Source organism: Megalobrama amblycephala, linkage group LG14 (assembly GCF_018812025.1).
Source record: "Megalobrama amblycephala isolate DHTTF-2021 linkage group LG14, ASM1881202v1, whole genome shotgun sequence".
In the NCBI taxonomy this organism is placed as follows: domain Eukaryota; kingdom Metazoa; phylum Chordata; class Actinopteri; order Cypriniformes; family Xenocyprididae; genus Megalobrama; species Megalobrama amblycephala.
Window position 1 is genome coordinate 2149164 of NC_063057.1, and position 25670 is coordinate 2174833.

The 25670-nt window shown below is 37.0% G+C and overlaps 1 protein-coding gene across 1 annotated transcript; it reads right to left on the minus strand.

The window, feature by feature from the left end:
- Positions 1-1769: 1769 nt before the first annotated feature.
- On the minus strand, positions 1770-25556 carry nampt1 (nicotinamide phosphoribosyltransferase 1). Its single transcript, XM_048155656.1, has 11 exons — positions 25401-25556; positions 17037-17193; positions 14551-14654; positions 14344-14472; positions 6707-6865; positions 6301-6437; positions 5433-5658; positions 5183-5302; positions 4957-5097; positions 3870-4004; positions 1770-2672 (listed from the first exon to the last, which is right to left on the minus strand). Exons 1-11 carry the CDS (start codon positions 25458-25460, stop codon positions 2559-2561), a joined length of 1482 nt encoding a protein of 493 aa, XP_048011613.1. The 5' UTR covers positions 25461-25556; the 3' UTR covers positions 1770-2558.
- Between the last annotated feature and the right edge of the window lie 114 nt (positions 25557-25670).

Here is a 25670-nt window from a genome sequence, read left to right on the forward strand (position 1 = left end):
CTCATAATCAAAATGAAGTGATTTGATTACTAGATTGAAGGCTAGTGCATCGAGAAACAGTTTACTGTCCTTACAGCAGCTATAAAAGGGAATGGTTTCATCTTGTTCTCTATTCCATAAAAAAGGAAAAGAAATAATAACATTTCAGCAAAAAGGATGGACTGTTGTTGTTGTTTTTTTCAATATGCTGTCAAAACGGCATTGGCCATGTTTGTTTAAAATATCAGAAGAGGTTGAAAGAAAAAGGGAGACCCAACATATACATAAAAACATCAATGAAATTATAATTAGCATTGTCAACCAAGTGTACAATGTACACACACACACACAAACACACGCTTATCAACACATGTGCCGGAGAATGACTGAGCGACAGTCTTCTACAGAACGTAACAGATCAGCGAATTTCCTGTTGGTACAAAATGGGCATTAGACAAAAATAAGAACATTTCTCTATTTGAACTAATAAGAAGCCAGCTCTCTCAAAATAAAAACATGCCAATATATACAAGAGAGGAGGCAGTTTGGCCACATTATTCTGACTATGGATATTTACTATGGTAACTCTAGCGGTATTTAAAAAATAATGATTCTGGAGTTTGAAACATTAAGTATACAAAATAGTAAAACCAAACTCTTCTAAAATGATTCCCGCTGTATAATAAAACTTGGGTTTTCAAATAAAGCTGTAGTGAATATTTAAAAAAAGATGTTTTTTTGTTTTTTTGTCACCTTAAATATATCAGGTTTACATTGTATATCATAATGGAGCATTTAAAATGTTGGCAAAATCGGGATAATGAATAAAGGGAAGGATCTATTATGTCTGGTTGAAAAACATGTCAACATCATCAAAAGAGAGGAATAAGAATTTATATTTTGCATGAAGAAAATTAATCCTACTTTTAGGACAGTTATGATTAGGAGGGGAAAAAAGTATATTTAAAATATTTAATATACAGTATTTATACATCATGGTAGTATGTGGTGCATTTAATTTATGCTGATTTAAATAAATTAAAAAAAAAATTTACATGGCAAACTTAAAAAATACTGCATTACAGTAACAACATTTAACATTTTCAGTGTTAATAATGAGAACGATTAATGAGAATCATGCAGAAGCTTGTTTCTGCCGTGAAATAAAAAATAATTGCGACTTTTTATCTCCTAATTCTGACCTTTTTCTCACAATTGCGAGTTTATATCTCATAATTCTGAGGGTAAAAAAAAGTCAGAATTGCGTGAAAAACGAATTGCAAGAAAAAAGTCAGAATGGCATGATATAAACTCAGAATTGCGAGATATAAACTAAATTCTGAGAAAAAAGTCAAAATTGTGAGTTTATATCACACAATTCTGACTTTATAACTCACAAATACGAGTTTAAATCTCGCAATTCTGAGAAAAAAAGTCAGTATTGTGTGATAAAAACTTGCAATTGTGAGAAAAAAGTCAGAATTGCGACTAGATCTCAATTCTGACTTTATAACTCACAAATACGAGTTTAAATCATGCAATTCTGACTTTATTAGATGCAATTGCGAGAAAAGTCAGAATTGGGACTATATTTCAGTTCTTACTTTGTATCTCGCAATTCTGACTTTATAAGATGCAACTGAGTTTAAATCTCGCAATTCTGAGAAAAAAAAACAGTCAGTATTGTGTGATAAGAACTTGCAATTGCGAGAAAAAATTCTGAATTGCGTCTATATCTCAATTCTGACTTTATATCTTGCAATTCTGAATTTATAACTCGCAAATGTGAGTTTATATCATGCAATTCTGACTTTATTAGATGCAATTGAGTTTATATCTCGCAATTCTGAGAAAAAAGTCAGAATTGTGAAATTAAAAGTCGCAGTTACCTTTTTTATTTAGTGGTGGAAACAAACTCCCATAGAATCACTACTGAGAGTTACAGTAAAATCAAAAAATTTTGTGGTAAAATGTGCTGAAATATCATGAAAATAAAGCTTCCATTTTCTTTATGCAAAATGAAGTTTCTCATTCAGTCCTTTAGATTTCAGGGCGAACCTAAACATGCTCTTGCGAGTTTCACCTTTCAGATGAAAGCAGAAATGACAAACACAAAGCCAACAAAAGAGAATGAACGTTTCCCCCTAGTTCAGTCGTCTCCTTTGCATAAAGGAATAGATTAATCCTCTGATAAAGTGAAAACCCTACACACAACATTCACATTCAACAAACACCGAACGATTACCTTTCAGTCCTACAGTCAAGCAAAGCGAAATCTTCTCGCGGTATACGCACAAATATACGTCTCCATTCCTGCAAAGACGTGTGATCAATAGCACGCTTGGTCAAATACACAGTTACATGTTTTAAATAGCATGATAATTGCTCTCATCCGTCATTAGAAAGAGACATTGAAGCATAGTGGAGTCAGTAGACAGAAACAGAGATCAGTTCTGTACACTGAACTGAAGGTGGGGTGTCCTCACGTCTGTCAGCGGCGTGGGGTCGGAACGCAGGTCCTCTCGGGTGGATGTGGGGTGGTGGAGAGAGAGGACTGATGGAGGAGGAGATTGACGATCTCAGAGCAGCAGATCCTCCAGTTCGCTCTCTTTCAGCTTGGCATTGTCTCTGACCTCATCGAAGGTGTACGTCTTTACAATCTTCCCGTTCCTGAACACAGTGTGCAGCAAGTCCTGCGAGGAGACAAAAGGAAACTGAGCTGGTTGCCAATTGATGATATGCAATCATGCGAATGGATTCATATTTTTCCTCTCTTTAGTCTCAAGTAGAGCTGCATGAATAATCGTTAAAAGATCGCGATCTACATTCAAACAGAGATCTTGGGTGATTAAAATGTGATGATATTTCTCATTGTGTTGAAAAGCTGTCTCACGATTTTGCCATGATGGAGTGTGAGGGTGAAATTAAGATATGCCACCACTACGTTTACATTACACTGTCGTTTTGCTTTTTATAGAAATAAAAAACATTTAATTCAATTGGATAATGGTTGCTTCAATCCCATCCAGCTCATCCAACATGAGCTGCAGAGCCGTACAGTGCAGCAGATCACATGACGAGAATAAGTGACGAGATGACTGACAAGACCATGGCAGAGCCTAAAAGCATCTGATAAATGTCTTATCTTGTAGAATGCATGCTCAGCACCACCACTCCTTATTCACAGAGTATGCACGATCGTGAAAGTAAAACGCAAGCGTGCATTCAAATGCTATTTCAATACCACGCATTTTAAAAGCGGCTCCCTGATGCATGGAAATATCTCCCAATATGAAAGCGATCTTAGGCTGGGCTGTGTAGTTGTAAGCATCTTTCAGCTCTGTATCGTGCTTGAAGAAAAATTAGATCTCTTTTTGCACTTTGAATATTGAGGGAGTACTTTGATTATGATTGCACTTATTGTTTGCACTTAAGACTAAGACTCTGTTATTCCTTTTTATTTAAACTGTTTTTTTTTTCTATGATCAGTTTGTGAAAAGGACTTCAGTTAGAAGGTCAAAAGTTGTAGAAGCTCATAAATCATGTATCATTACAAGATGATTAGTTCAAATGCACCTGCAGACTACTTTTCTAGTCATGCATTTTGTCATTGAGGATTTTTTAAAAATACTGTGTAAAAATCTCATCTCGTCACACCCCATCATCCAGTAATGAAGCAAGTGAAGTCTTTATAAATGAGTCATTAAATGATTTCAAACTGACTGATTAAAAACATTTTTAAATAGACTGTAGCATTTAACATTTTGTCAGAACCTCAACTAAATTACATGTTATTTTGTTTAGTTCAGAATCATGATCTCTATTTTGAACAAAAATGTGCAGAACTCTAGTATCAAGTCAAATGCATGATTTACGTTGAAGGGACGTACCTCTCCATACTCCTCCAGATCACCCTTCCCCTCTTCCAGAGTAACAAAATCTCCACTTGCCGTCCTGTGAAGAGAAAGCCGACCCTTCTTTGACCTTTTGTTAGGGTCTGCAACAGGATCTTTGAAGACGTTTACCTGTAATTAACAACATCTTATTAATAATAAATTCTACATTTTATGAATAATGCATACTATATACAAGGCCAGATATATTTCTGTTTCTATAAAAAATGACTAGTAATATCAATTTTCTGATGTCATTAAAAATTAAAAAAAAAAAATTGTATTGACTGTTCACATTAATACCACAAAATTAAAGGTCCCGTTTTTCGTGGTTTTTTGAAGCTTTGATTGTGTTTATAGTGTGCAATATAACATGTGTTCATGTTTCGCGTGTAAAAAAACCACAGTATTTTTCACATAATTTACTTATCTGTATACCGCTGTTTCATAAAAACGGGCTGATGACTTCCTTGTTCTATGAAGTCCCTCCTTCAGAAATACGTAACGAGTTCTGATTGTGCCAGCGGTTCCTGTGTTGTGATTCGACAGCAGTTTAGCGCATCTTGCCCGGAAAGGTCACGCCCCTTACCATAACGTGGAGATGCACGCGCTCAGTGTTATTGTAAACATGTCTTTAATTTTACCCTATCAATTTGAGCCGGAATCAGACCCGGTGATTGGACTGCGGGATGAAAATAACAGGCGACAAACACACTCTACAAACGCAACTCTTGTGTATTCCTGTGGGCGGAGGTTAGTCAAAAAACTGTTTTTAGTGACGTCATTAAAGAAGGAAGTAGAGGGATGTAGTCCAAACTGGCCGTTCGATGTAGGCGACTTCTGTTAAATAAAATATCTCGCTTGGCATTGAACTTTGAGCTTTAAAATTTTACAGATTTTATTTATACTCTAACAACAACATTACACACTAACTAAAGTTTGAAACATGGGATCATGAAGAACGGGACCTTTAATGTTTAGGTCTCCAAATACCATGCATTTCAATTTAAATCCATAAAATTAAAGATGAAGCATGCAATTACAGTGACACCAGAGTCACCAAATGCAATTAGTCAGCACTTACGCCCAGTCCGTTCGTCACCACATAACTGCACTTAAAAGAGCAGTTGAGCAGATCTCGGGTCAGTTTCTGCAGCAAAGCTCCACCTGAGCCAAACGCAATGTTTTCGATGCTCCATCTGTGCTGTTTCATGCCCTCTACAATCTGTATAAAACAATCAAATGGGTAAAGAATGAGCCTAAACTCACCAAGAGCTCATATAAGTCTGACATGTGTTGGACATACACACCTCCTGTAAAGTATTGATGTCCACACCGTCACCCTGAATGACTCTGATGTAGGGCGGAAGCACTCTATAGCCTTTAGAGTTCTCAGTCGGATGAAATTTCTTTCCTAAAATCTCTAGGACCTGGAAAATAAGACATAATGATAACGACTTTATGTGGACAAAAATCCTGTATATTCAAAATAGGATGCTGGTTGCACGACACATTGATAAATATATAGGTACACATGGAAAACTGTGCGTGAATGTCTACCTTTAGCACTGTGTCTAGAGGGTTTCCTGAATCTGGTCGGACCACCAGCGGGGCGTCTGCGCTCCTCATCTCGATCAGACTCCTCAGATCTTCCCCCCAGATCTTCTCACAGGCGTTGTAGATGTCGTAGCTGTCGCTGACGATAGACACGGGGACAGAGGGGAACTGCTTGATGATGTGTTCAAAAGCATCCTTCTCATGGTCCTTTCCCCAGGCAGTGATTGTGCTGCAACACAAAGACACAAGTCAGTGAGATCAGGGAACAGGAAAGAGTTATGAAAAACATGATTTATTATACTGATATTATTAGTATAAAATATTGCAATTCTATAACAATGCAATATACAACTCCTAAAACATGAAGTACTGATTTTTAGTTTACAACTACCACTAGGTGGCAGCATTGACCACATATATCAAGACTCATTTCAAAAGCACTAGTGAAACAAAGTGCAAAGTTCCTCTGATTCATTTTACTTTTACACCACAAATTGCTGTGAGTGTGAGGAAATAAGGGGGATGATTCAGCATTAACTAACCAGAATGCATTGCACCTTATTTTGCAATGTGGAAGTTTCCTTCCATGTGTGATATGTCCAATTCATCAGCCATTATAGGTAAATAGCTAGAAAAATGTGCCAGTTTGCAATATCAAGCAGCATGTTTTTTTGTACAGCTAAAATAACTGGAACTGTTGACTTGTACCTGATCTTACATTAAAAACAAGGGGAATACATATACTTCACTCACTACACACTTAAAGGAAACCCTACAGGCTGTAATTTAAATGAATAGTTCACAGTTTTTGAGTGAACCATCCCTTTAAGCTGTGTAGTTTACTATCATCAAGCTCTTAGAGTCGTTCCACCTGTGTTCTGCAGCTGGTACTGAGAAACCAGGAACCGGGTCTTTGGTGCCGTAGTACTTCTTGATAACGCAGATCCCGGCCACAGTGTCCGTTCCTTTGAAGTTTACCAAGTGTGCAGATGCGCCGATACCAGCCGTCTGAAAATGAGACATGAGTGTAAATGCATAGCTAGTACAGAAATTAAACCATCAAGAGAAAATTATAGGGTGGAGGATGTTTGATATGTACTGTATGTTATGAATATGAGCAAGGCGATACTTCTGACTTGGATTGAGTCTCATCTTAGACATCCCAACTATGTACTAACCCAATTAATCTGGGATCAATGTGGTACTTAAATCAGATTTGTGAGGTTTGCTTAAAAGTAAACAGAGCTTTTAGCACTTGAAGTGAAGTGTATCAACACCTCTTGAGATGAAACCCCTCTGTAGCCGAAGTCATGCAGTTTATATTCCAGTCCCTCCAGGCTTCCTGACGTTTCCATGAGATATTTGGCCAGAATCTTCTTCTGTTCTCGTGAGTTGGTTGCGACGGTGATGGGATACCAGGACTGAACCAGGATAGTCTGTTGAGGAGACAAACGCATCATTTCAACAGTTTATTAGCATTCTGTATAAGGAGTGTAGTGTGTTTTTAGTTTGTGAAACTTTTCTTGCAGCTGTTGTTGAATCCAGTTTTATGAGGTGTTTGAACACAGATGTGTGTTCAAAGAGTGTGTAAACAACCAGCCTATAATGGTAAAAATCCACCCACTCTTTTTTATAATCCCCATAAATCAGAATCATAAATTAAATGCAAATGAGCTGCTGCTCCCGGCCCCCTTTTCCAGAAGAGGACGGAGCATTCCTGAATTTTTTTTTTTTGCATGAGATTCTTCAGCTTTGTTGTTGTTGAGCTCCACCCTCTTCTGGAAAGGGGGCGGGGAGCAGCAGCTCATTTGCATTTAAAGGGACACACACAAAAACGACGTGTTTTTGCTCACACCCAAATAGAGGCAAATTTGACAAGCTATAATAAATGATCTGTGGGATATTTTTTTTAACTAAAAGTTCACAAACACATTCTGGGGACACCAGAGACTTATATTACATCTTGTGGAAAGGGTAATTATAGACAATGCAGCTTCTGTATTGTCACTAGGCATGTGACGGTATCAAATTTTCATGTTGCGATTAATTGCTGAAGCTTTTATCACGGTATTGAAATAAGTTGCAAAAAAAAGTGTTGTCATAGTATAACAGGTTTAAGAACTCTTTTTGTAATAAAAATAACTCTGAATGTTTAAATAAAATAATACAATACACAAAGAAATACAAAGTCAAATTTTCAAATACATTAAAGTGCAAATTAATTGGGCTATAAAGAACAACAGGTAACACTTTACAGTAAGGTCTCATTATTTAATGCATTAACTAAGATTGAGCAACAGTTACATTTGTTAATTAATCATTTTTGTTAATGTTAGTTAAGATACACAACTGATCATTGTTAGTTTTATCTCAGGTCCAATAAATAAGTTATTTTGATTTTAGTAATGTTATTAAACGGTAACTAAGAAATCAACCAAGAATAATTAATGCTTTATTGTATTCTTTATTATCAGTTTGGTAATAATGAATCAACTTGCTAACTAATGAAGCCGTATGTCTTTAAGTTTTACTGAACAATAACAAATAATCAGAACATTTCTAATCATTAGGGCATGTTGTAGTCCAGATTAAAATATATGTCTGAGGCATTTTAAAAACTTCACCAGTGCAGTTGCTTTGTTTATGGGGTTTCCGTGGTAACCGCTGCATTCTGCTGTTCCATTAGCGCCCTCTGCTGTCAGAGAGTGAACGCGCACTTTCATTCAGCGCATCTCCTTCACTCCTTCCGCCATGTGCTTCTCGTGCACATTGGGCTTGTTTACATCTGAGCGTGTGTTCTTTTGGCGCAGAATACAGCGGTGTTGTGCATTTTATACGGTTGATGGGGAAAGTATTCTTAAATGCATTATAAAAATTTTAATAATTGCTAATAAATTATTATTTACGGTATTTTGAAATGCCCACGATAACAATATCGTGCATATTCATTATCGCGATATATCGCATTACCGAATTTCGGCACAAGTCTAATTGTCACATGTGAAAGTTGCACATTTTTTTGAACTCAAAAGCAAAGCTAATGCTGATGTAGTCAACTGGAACCTGAATCCAAAAACAACCTAACGACCCGCTTCATGCCACCAGAGTGCTTGGGAAGTGTCACCAAGTCAACACAGAGGGTTTGCTGGACTCATACGAGGGGATGCCCGGCAGAAATGCTTTGTTTAAGACCAGCCGGTCAAGTCAATATTATCATACTGCACACATATCCTGATAAGCCCTGGCGCTCTCTGGACACAAGAACATTTCGGTGTCCCAATCACATGAACTCGATTCAACTCATGTGAAATGAGATTCTTGGACATTGATTATAAATGCAGTCATTAGAGTTCATTTGTCCCAAACCATCTGAATCTGCTGCAAAACCCCACAATCCTCATTTGATAGATCAAACAACTAGGCTTGCTTTGTTACATATTAATTCTATAAATCGTGAGTTAGTTCATACATTTACAGCGAAATGGTGCTAAATTGCTTTGTACCTGGATGTACACCCAAAACCAGGAAAGGACAAGTAAGTTTCCATCATTTTCCGATTAAGTTAAAGATTTGGAGCGATGTAAACAGTGGCTGCGGGCCATCAAACACCCGAAGTTTGGAGATGACACCGTTATAGAAAACCTAAAAAAACGCAGAATATGTAGTCTCCATTTCAAGCACGAGGACTACGAACCAAATATCCTTGCAATGAAGAGAACCATTCTGAAGGACACCGCGATCGATATTCACTTTCCCAGAGGACGAACAGCCTGGGCATCTGGTACTAAGCGTATTCGCCTAGAGGTAAGACTCGCTGATACTAGACTGATAACACAGTAGCCTATATGTAGTGTTGTAGGTAGCAGTAAAACTGCAAACTTAGCAAAGTAACGTTAGATAGACAATTAAATATAAGTTGCATATAAGTTGACTGTTATCAAAGTAAAGCCACTGTTCTGTAAAACTGAGTTAAGTTAGTCTATTTATCTATTTATGCTAACGTTACCACAAAAGCCTGTTGCTGTATTGGTCAAGATGACTGCAGAGACCGATAAATTTGCGAGATGAACCACTGATGTAGTGCAGACAAAATAAAGTTAATTACTGTAAGCTTAAAAATATAATTGACACCCACTTTTGATAAAATCTTTGATCTATGTCCGTGAGTAACCTCAAAAGCGCATATGTATGGGCGTGGTGAAAAAATGCGGAACTACCTGCTATTACTGGCTGTAGTTTTAAGCCTCTGGCCAAAAAAGCCTCCGATGACGCAAAATGACGATTTTTGCGTCATCGGAGGCTTTTTTACAGAATAAAAATGCATAAATCTCTCATCTCGGGCTGATATGAAGGGGGAAAGCACGGTAATTCGAAAATACTAGTGGTATTCTACTAATACAAAGCTTAATGCTAAATCCTGAAGTAACCCTTTAACATGCAAACTATTTTACTTCAATAGTATGATGTATTCAATGAGAACATAGGGAAATGTAGGGCGGGACTTGATTTTATCCATCAGGAACTGATTGGATCATGACAAGTGGGCATTCTGTTCTACAATAGAGCACTTATTTTCTTAAAACAATGCCTAAATAGCTATTGGGCTAACATTATTCAACAGCTCACACAACCTAATAAAGTGGTCAATTAAAAATAAAGTCCTTTCTGAGTGAGAATAACAAGGGGAAAAATGCACTGATGAACTGCGCACAATAAGAAACATCAGGACAAAAAAGAAGGAAAATCTGAACCACCCCTATTGTATTGTAAAATAATAATAATAATAATATTTTATTTTACAGAATACAGTAAAAATACTATACTAATATTTCAGGCTTAATATCTTTGCTTTCAAACGTTAATCCACAGAGCTTTAATTTTGGTGGAAAGCCACAGGAAATCCTTAAGGCTTCTCTCTTTTTTTATTTATAAACCATTCTCATTAGAAATTTGGAAAAATGGTTGACCATGTGGCGTTTTTAAATGCACATTATGAGTGGTCCAAACTCACAGCAGCTCGCCAGACTACATATTCATAAAATTAAATTTCAACCTTTGCAATTTCATAATCATTGATAATTACCCGGCAACACTGATTTTTACTCAGATTTGGCATGCATTACAAAGCGAAATGGGGTCAAATCTGATTTCACATTGACTTAAAATGATATATCTGCAAGCTAGCGCGGTGAATACCAAATTCATCTGACTGATGGTTATCAAAGCGATCCAAATAGCTTTCTTGCATTAATCAGGTCCAATGATCTGTGTGTTTTCTGCATCTTCAGAGAGTACTTAATGTCATTAACTCTTGAGTCATGGATCAACACAGCCAAAATCTGGCTTTGTGCAGAGATGTGCATCTTTACAAATGATGTGAATGTTTGCAACTATAATGCAATATGTCAATATTTTCTCCACTCTTACGGCACAAGACCGCTGGAATCGGGGTGAAGGTTTAAGGGAAGGTTATACTAAATATTTTAATTATCAGTATAATGTCGCCTTGCGAGTCTGAAAAGTCTCCAAACAGTTCAGTTATTTGTAAGCATCAGTGCCTTCCCATGGTCATCATAAAGGAAGCAGACATGTGTTTACAATCTCCTGAATTCACTGGAGAATAGATATGTGGTGACAGTATGTTCTGAGAGCCAAGGGCACACAGACACCAACACACACACAGAGTCTAAATTTACCATCTACACATGACATGTTTGCCATACATTCAAAGCCATATGTAAAAGGAAACCGACCCCTTATTCAATTAAAGCTGATTTGAATATACAAACACTCGAAGTGGAGATGTAAAGGAAAAACAAGTGACCTTTTTCTCGGTTACAGGTATAGTATATCATGATGACTGTCTGGGTGGAGCTGGACGTCAGCATGACTCAGCATGTTTGATGCTAAATCCTAATGAGAAGTTTAGGAGACGTGACATGTCGCTGTTTACACGTTCTGTTACAGGAAGTTTGACAGAAATAGTCCGATCAGTCATTTGGAAAACGCTTTAGTCATTACAGTGAAAAACGTAAACTATGTCCTACAAGCCCAATTATATATAATTCCTCTGAATTATGAACCAAAAGAGGATCACACTGCCAAATCGGACACCCTACTGTTTACTCCACAAGTGATTCATGAAATCTGTCTGTTCTGTGGGTAATATACAGTGCCAAATGAATTATGAATCATATTTTGGATTCTGAAAGTGCCATATTTTGGACAAATCAAAATACAGATCAGTTTTTATTCTAAATAAGAATGCAAATAAATAGTTAAGATTGAAATGCAATTTCAAGGCTGGCATTTAAATGGATTCTGGGGATTCAATGGATTATTAATTAATAATCTTCAGGAGATTCCCATTTCAATATGTAAAGCGCTTTGAGTGCCCAGAAAAGCGCTATATACACTCAAAAGTTTACATATCCCTTGCAGAATATGCAAAAATGTTAATTATTTTAACAAAATAAGAAGGATCATGAAAATTGCATATTATTTTTTATTTAGTACTGTCCTGAATAAAGTATTTCACATAACAGATGTTTGCATGAAGTCCACAAGACAAAAAAAAATAGCTGAATTTATAAAAATGACCCAGTTCAAAAGTTTAAATACCCTTGATTCTTAATAATGTGTGTGGTTACTGGATTTTCTACGACTGTTTTTTGTTTTGTGATGGTTGTTCATGAGTCCCTTGTTTGTCCTGAGCAGCAGTGTTAATTTTGACAGCAAATTAGTTTTAGTCATATTTTAGTCATCAGAAATTGTTTTAGTTTTAGTCTAGTTTTAGTCGACTAAAATCTAATTTAGTTAAACTGTAATGCATTAAGTAAGCATTTCTCTAACAATACACAGATGCAATACACTGATATACATCTGATATTCTCCAAACTGTTTATATTCACTAAAGACAACCAAAGCGGACAGTTTTTGACCGTTCAAGTGCAAAAAGACACGAAAGAGCTCAATTCAGTGCTTTTCAGGGATTGACACACTTATCATTGAGGTACTATTTTAGTTTTTGTTAAAAATAAATTTGATTAGATTTGATTTTTAGTTTTTCTGCTTTCATTGTAATTTTAGTTAAAAGTTTTAGAAATTTTTTGTGTTTATGTCTTTTAAACATCTATGCAGTTTTTTATTTCGGTTTTAGTTACTTTAGTACATCAGGTTAAGCCAAAGCTTGGAATCTAGATGAAATAAAATAAGTTCATATTTTTTATTTATTTATTTTTTATTTCAGTTAACATTTAGTTAAGATTTTGTATGGTTTTAGGTTTAACTATAAAAACCCTTATACTTGTAAAATATATTGAATAATGTGTCCAATAATGTTCTTAGTCTTTCCTTCCTGTGAAAGAAGATACAGTAGCTTACTATGAATTAAACAGAAATTAAATTAAATTAAATGCAGTTTATTGTGTAAACAAAATAACAATAATGACCAGGAAAAAATAATAATTATAAACCATCCTGAAATAAACCGTGACTCTTATTCTGAAATGTTTTTAAGTTCAAATGAAGGACATAAAATATGCATCCTTACATCTGTCTAAAACATACTTCCATATAAACAGCGTGTAGTAAACATTGTCGTAATTCATCAACATTAGCTTATAAGCAATCGCTTGGCATAAATGTGCGCTATTCATTAATTGCGAAGCAGTCTGAAGTGCTGCTGGACGAGCCACGTTTCCCGCGGTTAGATAAGCACATTACACTTCAAATGTGCGCATCTTCCACACATTACAGCAGTCCTGACTGGATATCTTCCCAAATCGTCCCTCTCTTTCATTTTTGTCTCATTTTTATTCGTTGATGAAAAATAGAGTAGATTTTAGTCATAGTTTTAGTCATTCAAAACGCATTTTTATTTAGTCATCGTCTCGTTTTCGTCCGTGAAAAAACGAAATTAACACTGCTGAGCAGTTAAACTGAGCTCTGTTCTTCAGAAAAATCCTCCAGGTCCTGCATAATATTTGATTTTCCAGCATCTTCTGCATATTTGAACCTTTTCCAGCAGTGACTGTATGATTTTGAGATCCATCTTTTCACACTGAGGACAACTGAGGGACTCAAACACAACTATTAAAAAAGGTTCAAACATTTACTGATGCTCCAGAAGGAAACACAATGCATGTAAACTTTTTGAATTGGATGAACAGGATAAATGATACTTTTTTTCTCTTCTGGTAAACATGCAAGAATCTTCTGTTGCTTCCAAAGGGCAGTACTAAATGAAAAAAGTATGATCTTTAAACAAATCAAGAAAAACTTGCACATCATCTCCTTGTTCAAAAGTTTTCTTAATGCATCGTGTCTCCTTCTGGAGTATCAGTGAATGTTTGAACCTTTTTTAATAGTTGTGTTTGAGTCACTCAGTGTGAAAAGATGGATCTCAAAATCATACAGTCACTGCTGTATTATTATTATTACTGCTATTATTATTATTATTATTATTATAAAAAATATTATTATAAAAATTCTGTTGGCCTAGTAGTTTCATAAATTTCAAACCTCAAAAATATGATAAATAATAATTGATTTCTAATCTACAGATAATCCTACCTTGGTGACATTTTAATTGTCAGGATTAAACAACATTTGTCACAAAAATATAAATGTTTAGGCTTGCTATAGGTATAAAATTACATGTACATGATTAACAAAAATGTAACAATGTGTAACGATGCAGTACTGGCCTTAAATGGACCTAATATTGGTCCCAGACCATTATAACTAGAAAAGCATGGCATCAATGCAATAGCTTTGTGTTCCAATGGGAGCTAAAACCCATATACTGACAAAAAAAAAAAAATTATATATACCTAGAATGCAAAGTAAGTATGTTTGAATAAAAGCATTAGATGAATATAAGTGTAAGGCTCAATTTAGGGTCATGACTCACCTCAACCCAGTTAGTGAGCCAGTAGCACTCCGGATCGGTGCTTTCTACGGTGAACAGCACATTCCCACGCGGGATAACGCTTCCCTCCGGCACAGCCTTGATCTCGATGGGCAGGTGACCGTTGTATTTCTGCAGTGATATCACATAAGAGATGTTACTGAACATTCGGCACAGACAGAAAAGTCAGAGAGACGAGTTTCTCCGTACCTCCAAAATGTAATTCCATCCCTTTTCGTTGAACACATCATCCTGAAAGTGTTCCCGGTAGACTTCCTTTGCTTCCTGAATCTTCGCTGGGGTCACAACCTGTCCTGTGAAAGCGCAAAAGGAGAGGGGACAACTGTGAAACTGGAGTAATACACACCACAAGGAAGCGGAGGAATAATACAGGAATAAAAAGGGTGGGTGGCGTGTGTGCCTGTTTGTACGTGTATAATTGCACACTTTCCTACATCCTTGCGTTATTGCATTAAGGGAAACTTCCATGCTCACAGTGCAGCTTTGTCTTACCAGTATCGTGTACAAACTGTCTTAAAGTCACAGTATCCTTAAAAATAAAACTGCAGCACTACTTGTGTTTTTAGACATTTTAAAGCACTCATTTAGCAGATGCTCTGACTTACAAATGTGAACTAGATTAACACTACCTAAGAAAAGCAGTGCTTGCAAGGTTAACATTTTAGGCAAGGTTGTTTGTTTATGTGGGAGTACCCGATTGTTATTTGTCATGCATCTCACCAAATGAGGATCTGCCTTTGTGTTGAAAAGACAATCCTAAGTTATCAACTGTCTCTGCAACCTGTGTCTGAGCTAAGATTGAGAAACAAGAACATGTGAAACTTGACTGTCACCATGTTTACATGTGCACCAATATATTGTTGTTTTATTATGTTTATATGCGCTTTACTTTCGTTTTATGTTTATTTTATTTTTAAAGTTATGCTTAACGTTCACCGGTTCCAGCCTTCTTCTTTCCTAAACACAAACATTGTTTGTGACTATATCCAATATTTTTATTTCCAAACCTCTTCACTCCTGTTTACATGCAATTTTCATTATTTTGGTAATTCGCCAAAAAGTATGAACTCACTTACAGTAGGCATGTTACTGGCCACTGTTTTAATCTACTTGCATCAAATGCAAAACACATTTCTATGGACGTATTGGATATTTTTCGGCGCAATGCCGCTGCGAGTTGTGTTGACAAGTTCAGAGTGGATGGAAAACTTCAGAATAATGTCATGGAGTTCATTCATGAAGTTGTGTAAACAACACACGGCATCCGTGTACGTCCAAGCACATGCACTCTTTGGTCAGGGGCTTTTCACATGTCGCGTCTAAAAATTTAAACTTTCACATTGTTGAAACCACACAAGTAAATAACGCATGAGGAAATATCGCTTCTAAATAACGAACTTGAGCGCGCAAAAGACGTGACATGCGAACGGCCCCTAATAATGCGATTAAGGTGCTTACATGCCTGTTTATTGCAACTAAAATTGCTATATGCCACATTTTTTAATGAGCTTAATCACATTAGTTTGATTGAAGTATTGTGTTTACATGAGATAAAGTTTAATTTCAATATTATAACCACATTATGATTGTGCATGTAAATACACTCACTGTAGTAGACTTTATACACAGTGTATTTTTATGTGCATGTTTTATTAATGCATGTTAGCTTATACTGGAACCTTTTTTGGCGATATAACGTTTGTGAATAAATCAAAAAATTCAAAACGTTTGATACCTCTTGTTTTTAACTTAGAATTTTTGACTATTTTTGCATACAAAATTACTCAAAATGTCTGTAATTTAAGTATGGAAATACTATGATGACATCATTGCTTTCTTAAAAGGTGCTAAAGAGGATCTTTTCGTCGACTGAGAAACCAAAGACTGTTACTGTGATCGCGTAAACGATTGGCTGATGTTTTTAAGGCCCTACCTCGTGCACAGATGATGTATATTAATATTATTCCTTTTCAGTGCACCTAATAAATAGTCTTTTATCCGTTAGTAAAGACAGTTTCAAGTAATATTGCAAAAATGTATAAAACAAAACATCCTCTTTAGCACCTTTAAGTATCAAGTTTACAAAATGAGCTGCAAAACAAATGCCGAGGGTTAGAAATTCAGAACAAATTGTAAAAGTTCAAGCATAAACAACTGATGAAAGGAAGACAGCAATGGATGTAGAAGAAGTGCAACTTCAGCATTTATTATTGTACTAAAAATGCAGAATCCAGACTGAAGCTGCGAACCAGACTGTATCGGGCAGCTGTCTTTTGTGGGTTAAAGAGCAGATGTTCTATTGTCTCGTTTCACTAAAGCCTTCAACCCAGAGCACCATGAAATCCTTTATAGTGTAAAAATAGACAAAATTCCTTTATAAATGTGGCACATTTGATCGGCATGCAAGAACAACAACCTCAAACCAGACTGCTATTTTCTTAGACTATAACTCTACCATCAAGTTCAGTCATTTAGCACTGGCTCCATCACGAGAAAGTCATTTTTTTTTTCTGTTGGAACAATCAGTGTTATTATTTTTCAGCCTGCTTATGAGCAGAATGAAGCAAACTGACTGTATGACTGAGTTTGGATGGCCGACTGCATTCTTGAGCGTTAACAACCCAAAAAAATTACCAACGGGCTGTATTTGCCATTTAAAAGTTAATCCAACGTACCTTTTAAGTATTTGTTGAGAATGTACTGAAGCCCATAGAAGACCGTCTTGTCGTATTTGACTTTTCTGTGCTTGGTAGGGTCTGTCTTCTTCTCGCGGCACTCGAAGTAAGAATACACCTTACTAGTGTTGGGTGGGTACTGTTTATAATGCGTGACCTGCAAGAAAGAATAATGAATATTTAATATTCGATTCATAAACTGAGTTCATAAAAAGCGAGATCCAAACAACAAAACTCCGCTGGCACTGCTCTGTTGAATTTGCAAATATGGTAATGGATGTCAACAACCCTGTGTCAACACCATTTCTTGTAATTCAGACTGCTGTTGGGTTTGATTTTAGCTCGTCTGCCAGACCTCCAGCACCATATTACACACATTATTAGACAGACATCACTATTATTGTTTATACTTACCCTAAGCATTAAACGTTGGCATGTAGCTCATCCAACACCGTTTACACTACAGACAAGAATGATACCTCAAATTGAGCAGTTTACCAAAAAGAGCTGGGCTTATGTTCGATATTTTTGTCTGTTACGATATCACTTTGTCAGATTATGCTCAGATACTCCTAAATTCTTGTTGTGTCGTGGACAAGAACCATGTCAGACAACATGTTGTTTCTCGACCAATCATCACTTCCCATCTTTAACGACGTGAAAAAAATGATTGTGAAATATAGTGAATAGGGCTGGGACAATAAATCGAAGCATCTCGAATCGAGAAATAATTCTGGATCATTTTCCAAATGTATCGCGATTCTCTCTCGAATCGATTCTGAGCTTAGTTTTAAACAGCAGAGGGCACTGCGTGCTTTAGAAACAGCCGTACTCTGCTTGCTTCCAATTCCTTACACACATCACTTGATCCTTCTATAAAATAATCATTCATAAAGTTCAAAAAGGTTCAAGCAAATTACAAGCGTGTTTGCAGTAGGCTGTTTACATTAAAGGTCCCGTTCTTCGTGATCCCATGTTTCAAACTTTAGTTAGTGTGTAATGTTGTTGTTAGAGTATAAATAAAATCTGTAAAATTTTAAAGCTCAAAGTTCAATGCCAAGCGAGATATTTTATTTAACAGAAGTCGCCTACATCGAACGGCCAGTTTGGACTACATCCCTCTACTTCCTTCTTTAATGACGTCACTAAAACAGTTTTTTGACTAACCTCCGCCCACAGGAATACACAAGAGTTGCGTTTGTAGAGTGTGTTTGTCGCCATGTCGTCGAAACGCTGTTATTTTCATCCCGCAGTCCAATCACCGGGTCTGATTCCGGCTCAAATTGATAAGGTAAAATTAAAGACATGTTTACAATAACACTGAGCGCGTGCATCTCCACGTTATGGTAAGGGGCGTGACCTTTCCGGGCAAGATGCGCTAAACTGCTGTCGAATCACAACACAGGAACCGCTGGCACAATCAGAACTCGTTACGTATTTCTGAAGGAGGGACTTCATAGAACAAGGAAGTCATCAGCCCGTTTTTATGACAGTGGAAACAGCGGTATACAGATAAGTAAATTATGTGAAACATACTGTGTTTTTTTACACGCGAAACATGAACACATGTTATATTGCACACTATAAACACAATCAAAGCTTCAAAAAAACACGAAAAACGGGACCTTTAATATCACATCATAAAAGGTACATTCTCAGACTCACGAGCGCTCTTCTTTGTGAGCATTTGAGTGTGCGGTTAAAAACTAGCCTAAAACACCATCTGCTGTTTAAAACTAAGCTCAGAATTAATTCGAGAGAGAATCGTGATGCATTTGGAAAATCTCAGAATCAATCCACGAATCGCGATGCGTCGATTTATTGTCCCAGCCCTAAACTTAAAGCGGCGCAGACGCGGGGTCGGTTGTCATCCACTATACGAGATAAAATGATGGATTATTGCGTACCGACACCCATTGTAGTTTACAAAGGTCAAACTGATCGTGACTGATATTGTGTAGTCTGAGCCTGGCATTAGGGGTGTGCGATATCATGATTTTAGATTGTGAACGTGTCCACGATCTGCCTTTGAAGTGCACTTTCTATCAGCGCCAATTCTGGCGCCCTGTCCCAAAATACCGCACAACGCGACGTACATTCACATCAAATGTTTAGCAACGCAGCGGCAGTTCTACTCTTTTCTTTGCATGCGTTTTAAATACTTGGCAGTTAAATTTTTTATTCGCACTCTGCTCTGGCATAAGCTTTTCTGAGCGGGTACACCCGAAGCGCCCACGCAGGTTCACACAGCAGCAGAATACGGTTGTCAATCCTATTTGAGTCCTTAATACGGTTGCGTTCACACACAGTTCAGTTATTTACAGGAGTGACAACAGCATTATCGGAAAACCGCGCTGTGTGAACGTAACTGGACTGGACAACTAGTTGTCTGTCACGTCATACAGTGTAGGGCCCTATAATTTCCGCGATAACGGAATCACGGAATCCATTCATAAAAACGGAATTTACTATATAACGCGGAATGTCACGGAATTTGTACAATTTTTGATGAATGAATTAAAAGCAGGTCAGTACACTTAAATTAAATCGCGATATAGACTAGTGTTTGTGAATATTAAACCGCAAAAAGACTATTTAAACATGAATCCTGCATGCCTGTGTGCCTCTGAAATGAATGATGCAGCAGTGCAGTTTCATTTACCTCACACTGCCTCACACACACTCGCGCGGGGGCGCACGCACACTAAAGCACACGCGACGCTCACGGTGTTTTTGTCCTCTGTCGTCTCATGAATTCATCTCCAGAGCTGCTCTGAAAGTCACTTCATCAGCATTTAACCGCTTCATTTGAGAAAACTACCGTCAGAGAAACTCAAAGCTCTAGGCAAACCGTCAAAATAAAAGTTAGATTTAACTTGACAGAAACATATTGCTGTTGTACAGTAGAATTTAGATAAATTAATTTAACAATAAATTATTAAAATATATTTTTAAACAATAATCTCAGTGTTTCTTCCATGTTTTAATTTTAACAGTAAAGCTCTGTTGTGCAGCACATTGTTTGACAAAAAAAAGTTTAATTTCATGATTAAAAGATCAATTAAATGGTATGCGTTCATTTGATTGCCAGAAAAAAATTAAATAAGCAACAGAACTTCTGAAAAAAAAAAAAAAAAACATAAAAATATATTTTTTAATTAATAAATATTGTTGTTTTTAAGAATTCAATTAATTAGACATGCTTTTTGATTATTAAAATGGAAATAAACCATTAAAATGGAATCCAGAAAACAGAATTTGGTAAAAATAAAATTTGAGGGGAAAGAATAAAATGTTTATCATAGGGCCATAAAAAAATGTATTTTTTTTGTTAAACTTTTATTAAATTAATCAATTAAATCAATTAATTAGACATGCTTTTTGATTACTAAAATTTAATTTAACCATTAAAATGGAGTCAAAAAATAAATAAAAGGGAAAAAACGGAATCCAGAAAAATTAAAACGGAATTTGGGAAAAAATAAAACGGAATTTGGGAAAAAATAAAACTGATTTCATAGGGCCCTAACAGTGCGAGAGAGACGCACTAAACACGTGTCTACCATGTGTTGCGAGTTTTCATGTGTGGTTTCGGTAACTTACAGCAATGGAGATATGAGCTGTGTGTCATCTGAAAGTTTTAGATCCAGTCAATGTTCTCCACTGGAGCTGCTCCTGTCAGTTTTGTGTTGTAAACGCAAAACAAATGCTCAGCTCTCCACCCAACGCAGCTGTCGGTTAATAAGATTTGACAGATGCGGCTCGATTGGACTCTTGTCTATCAAAGTGTAAGCTGCTGTTTGAACAGGACATTTCGACACTCAAACCTGTAAATAAATGTGGTTGTCAATCCCAAAAACTGACAGTGTGACCGTATAGCCGATGGCTATAGTTGTCCAATAACCGACTAATTGATTCGGTTTTTTTTTTGTTTGTTTGTTTTAGCAGTGATGCCTTTAAAGTGATAAATTGGGTAGCGGAATCTCTTTTGGAGCATTTTAGCAGGATGATGGCATGTTTTTGTGAGCTGTTAAATTCTCTCAAATCATTATCTTTAATCTCTGATATTTGCTTTAAAAGACTCAAACTGTGCAAACTATAACCTGCAATATTTGTTATCTAACTCTTGAATGTGGAGTGCAAATCATTCTGCTCTTTTTTGAGCCATTTGTGCAATAAAAGGCTGTAGTTATGTAGGCTATTTATTTGTTGAATATCTGTCAGCATAGAAACATCCTCGCAACAACCCACAACAGAATCATGGTGGTGTTTTGCACGTTTTCTTCAGAAAGATTAAAAAATCCAGTTTGCCCTCTTGCTCTTCAAAGAGTTGTGATATAAATACATCCTATGCCGAGAACGTGACTACAGTTACACAAGATATCAAACAGACAACCTACTTAGATCCCTTCTGATATTTTGTGCATGCTGACCTTTCCCTGGCAGTTTTTGGCTGATCTACTGTGTACAGGCCAGCCTGGGAAAGGTTACACACTCATGGTTATGCCTTACAGCCACAATGGTTGTTCCCTCGCACTCCGAGAGTGAACTTCAGGCAGCTTTTTCTTCCAAAGGGCAAGAAGTCCTGGTCTAGAAGCCCTCTCCTTTCTGGAATAGACCGTTCATGTGAACAGCTGCATGCGGTCCAGGCATGCGCAACAACTGGCTGTGTGCACGGATGACATGGCAATGCCACAGAGCAGGCTTCAGATCAAGAAAAAAGGCCACAGATTCAGCCCGGGAGGTTTTATAAGCAGCTATTTTAAGGTGTGGCAAACTGAAGTGAAAGTGAAAGATTGTAAACAAGTTGTAAAACTGAACAATCCAGATCTGATCTGATGTTCCACAGTGGACCAATTAGTCAATAATGGCCTTTAATCTCCTAGACAACACAAACATTATGACTGTTTGACTGACCGTAATTTATTTTCGATTTCGATTTTGGCTTCAAATGATTATGAAAACACAATAATCGAGATAAAATGATTAATGTGCCACATTCTGTTCCTTTCCTTTAAAGCGGTATGCTTTTAGCCATCTTTAATGTCCAACTCACTCAAATCAAGTAACGTGACTGTCGTAAAATGTGGTCTATGATATTAAAAAGAGTTATTAAACTCACGCTTTTCCCCAGGCGGCTATTTAGGCTAAATATACAGAGAAGCAAAGTTGGGCTTCAGATACGTGCCTAAACGCTAAGAAAAATCGGGCAAGTATTAGGGCTGGGACAATAAATCGATGCATCGTGAATCGAAAAATGATTCTGGATCGATTCTGAGATTTTCCGAATGCATCGCGATTCTCTCTCGAATCGATTCTGAGCTTAGTTTTTAACAGCAAATGGCACTGCATGCTTTAGAAACAGCCGTACTCTGTTTGCTTCCAATTCTTTACACACACCACTTGATCCTTCTTTAAATTATCACTCATAAAGTTCGAAAAGGTTGAAGTAAATTACAAGGGTGTTTGCAGTGGGCTGTTTACATTAATCTAGCGTCATAAAAGCATTCTGAGGTGCAAGTATACTCTCAGACTCAACCGAATGCACAAGCGCTCTTCTTCTTGAGCATTAGAGCATGTGGTTAAAAACTTGCTTAAAGCACCATCTGCTGTTAAAAAACTAAGATCAAAATTGCGATGCATTCAGAAAATCTCAGAATTGATATGCGAATCGAGATGAATTGATTTATTGTCACATCCCTAGCAAGTATTGTCATAAACACAGCCAGCTATGTCTCAAGTGGATGCATGTCAGTATATTGGATCCGTGCATTCGATCTTAAAGTGACAGCAGCCTAATATATCTGCTGCCGTCTGTGTCATTAATGTTAATTTAACAACAAAAGACAAAGATAGCATTACAAACTTTGATGTGAACATACCGATTACATCACTTGCCCACCACGGCACCGCCCTCCACCGCCCTCCACCGTCATTTTGATTTTTTTATAGCAATAAAAATCATTCAGTTCAGTTAGAGAACAGACACTACAGTTAAAAACTCAACGCGTCTGCAAACGAGAGTAGCGGCACAGATCAGCAGCAGGAGTCAACATGGTGTATGCCATGCTTATTCGTTTTGTTAATAAAAGTTCTTTGTATAATATAAGCGAGTTTGTCATTGCACGGTTTTGTTGTCGTGTTTTTCATTAAGAATAATAATGAACCCACCATTCAAGCAAATGCTGATAATTGGAACGAGATAGTAAAATGCATTCATAAGCGGTGGAAAAGAGGTGGAAAAGAGGGAATAACTCCAACATGTCCCCCCTGAGAAGGTATTAATACTGGTGTCGTCACACGCCGATTAACAAGTAGGAAAATATATATTAAAGAAGTATATATATATATATATATATATGATCACTGAACAATCCTGTGTGCTCTAGTACTCTGTACTATATGTTATGTATCCAACCATGAAATATTAACCACACCCCTTTTTCATTCCTGGTGTCATTTTTTCTTCCTTCTCACCACCTCTTGTTCTAAATGTCACTTGCTTCTACAGTTTCACCGTTTCTATCAGAGCCAAAACTGTGAATGGAGTGTAAACGTTTGACTTCAAGAGTAGCATCACAAGCTTAAAAGCAGAGCTCGTGGTCTGATTTAGTCCTGAAAGAGAACTGTATGGAAATCTACTCATTATCAAGAAGACACAGCAGTGTTGACTGAATAAATAAGGAACAGCCAGCTATTTTCCACACGTGATCTCTGACCCTCCAATGACCTCTGCAGGATCCTTAAGTAATGAAGCGTCCTTTAAAAGCCTAAATGAATGTGTCGTCAGTCTCAACGCAAAACACGAGAATCCTATTACATCCGCGGTGGGAGGATAAAAGGAAAACGCATCCACTCCCGTCCTCTAGCAGCACTAAGGAAAGAAAACACTGATTAAACATAGATGAGACCATATCCACAACATAACAGACGCAACAGCTGTCAATGACGCTTCCCTCAAGGACAGAGAGTGAAAAGTCAAAGACGCGAGGATGGCCACTCAGTCTAGAAAGTAAGACTTGCTTTCAACTAACATCAATAAAGATTCAAAGGTTATGAGATACTTCCTTCTTATCATTTCTAGAAACCAGATGATAAACACTGGTTGCCTCACATGATGATACAGCATCTTGAAACACTTGAAGTGTATTAACATAACATAAAATACTGTGCAACTGGTGAATGTGCATGATTATTATGCTTTTAAAATTTCAATTTAGTCGTTTAGTAAAACAAAAACGACTGTTAGTTCAGTCTTACTTTCAGTATATTACGTTTGTGGGCTGCCAACATTAATGCATAAACTGATATTATTCAAATATGTTTTACAACATTACATGATGTCTAGCGACATTTTCAAGTGAGATATAAAATACGAAACCTTTACAGTACTGTGCATTTGTAACCACTCCTGCTTTAAGCGGGACTCGAACCCGGGGCCGCTGGCATGGGTGTCGGGCCCTCTAACAAGGAGGCTAAAGACCTCAATCTCTAGCATCAGTCGCTAGAGCACCTCTTAAGATCAGGGGAGTGAGATTTACCAGCCAACGCCTGTTATATTAAAAACTGAAATGAATTTAGTCATTTTTATATATCATACATTTATAGAAAATAAGTTTTAAGTCATAAAAATCTATTTTAGTTTCAGTTTTAGTTTATGATATTAACACTTCTACAGTACATATAAGTGCTGAAGTATGCACTACACTAATAGTACATACTATATGTCATATTCTTTACATTAGAAATCAGCATTCATGTACAGTACAGTAGTATAAACATAACATACACAATATTTGATTTCCTATAACACATCTCATTGACAATAAATATAAGACGCTAATCTAACGTTTTGTAGAATTCAGAAATTCAGTAAATGTCACACATATCAAATCACACTATTACTAATAGATAAATACAGCTTTTGTAGAAGGTTAGTTGCACATCTAATCATTCAAATTCTTATAATAAACCGCGAAACATAATGAACTTAATGAACTTTATGTAGTTTCGTCAGATGCATCCATTTCCTGAGAAAGCAAATGCTTTCAGTTTTGCTTTTGAAAAAAGAAATCTCCCCTCAGGACCTACGCCTTTCGCCCTTAAGGTGTATTTTACACTCTTATCTGCTTATATCACGCTATTACTGACATAAACACTTATATTCTCCTTGGAGAAATAAAGATGCGGATGTACCTGTCGTCTCTCCTCACACACATTCGGCCTACCGACCTGACTGACACTGCCTCAACCGTTAACGGCCTGAAGGATGAAACCACCTTCATTTCCCTCATTTTCCTCTCAGTCACGGGTTCACCGGTGTGTAATACACCGGACCAGATTCGGTTTGGGATCTCTGCTCACCTTGTAGGAGTCAGTGGCTAACAAGATGTTGAAGTCCTCGGCGCCTGTGTGCTGCTCCATCTTCCCCTTGACGTGACTGGAGTCGCGCGCTGCTGCCTGTCAGTTCTGTTGTTCCCTCTCCGCCGCGCGGACTCTCAACCAACCCCCGTCGTTGAGGAGGGTGGATGACGGAATCAGAATGGGCGGGGCCGAATGGGGTGGACTGGCCAATCAGTGGATGAGAAGAACGAGACGTCATTGCAGGGGGCGAGGCGTCGTACTTACGGGAAA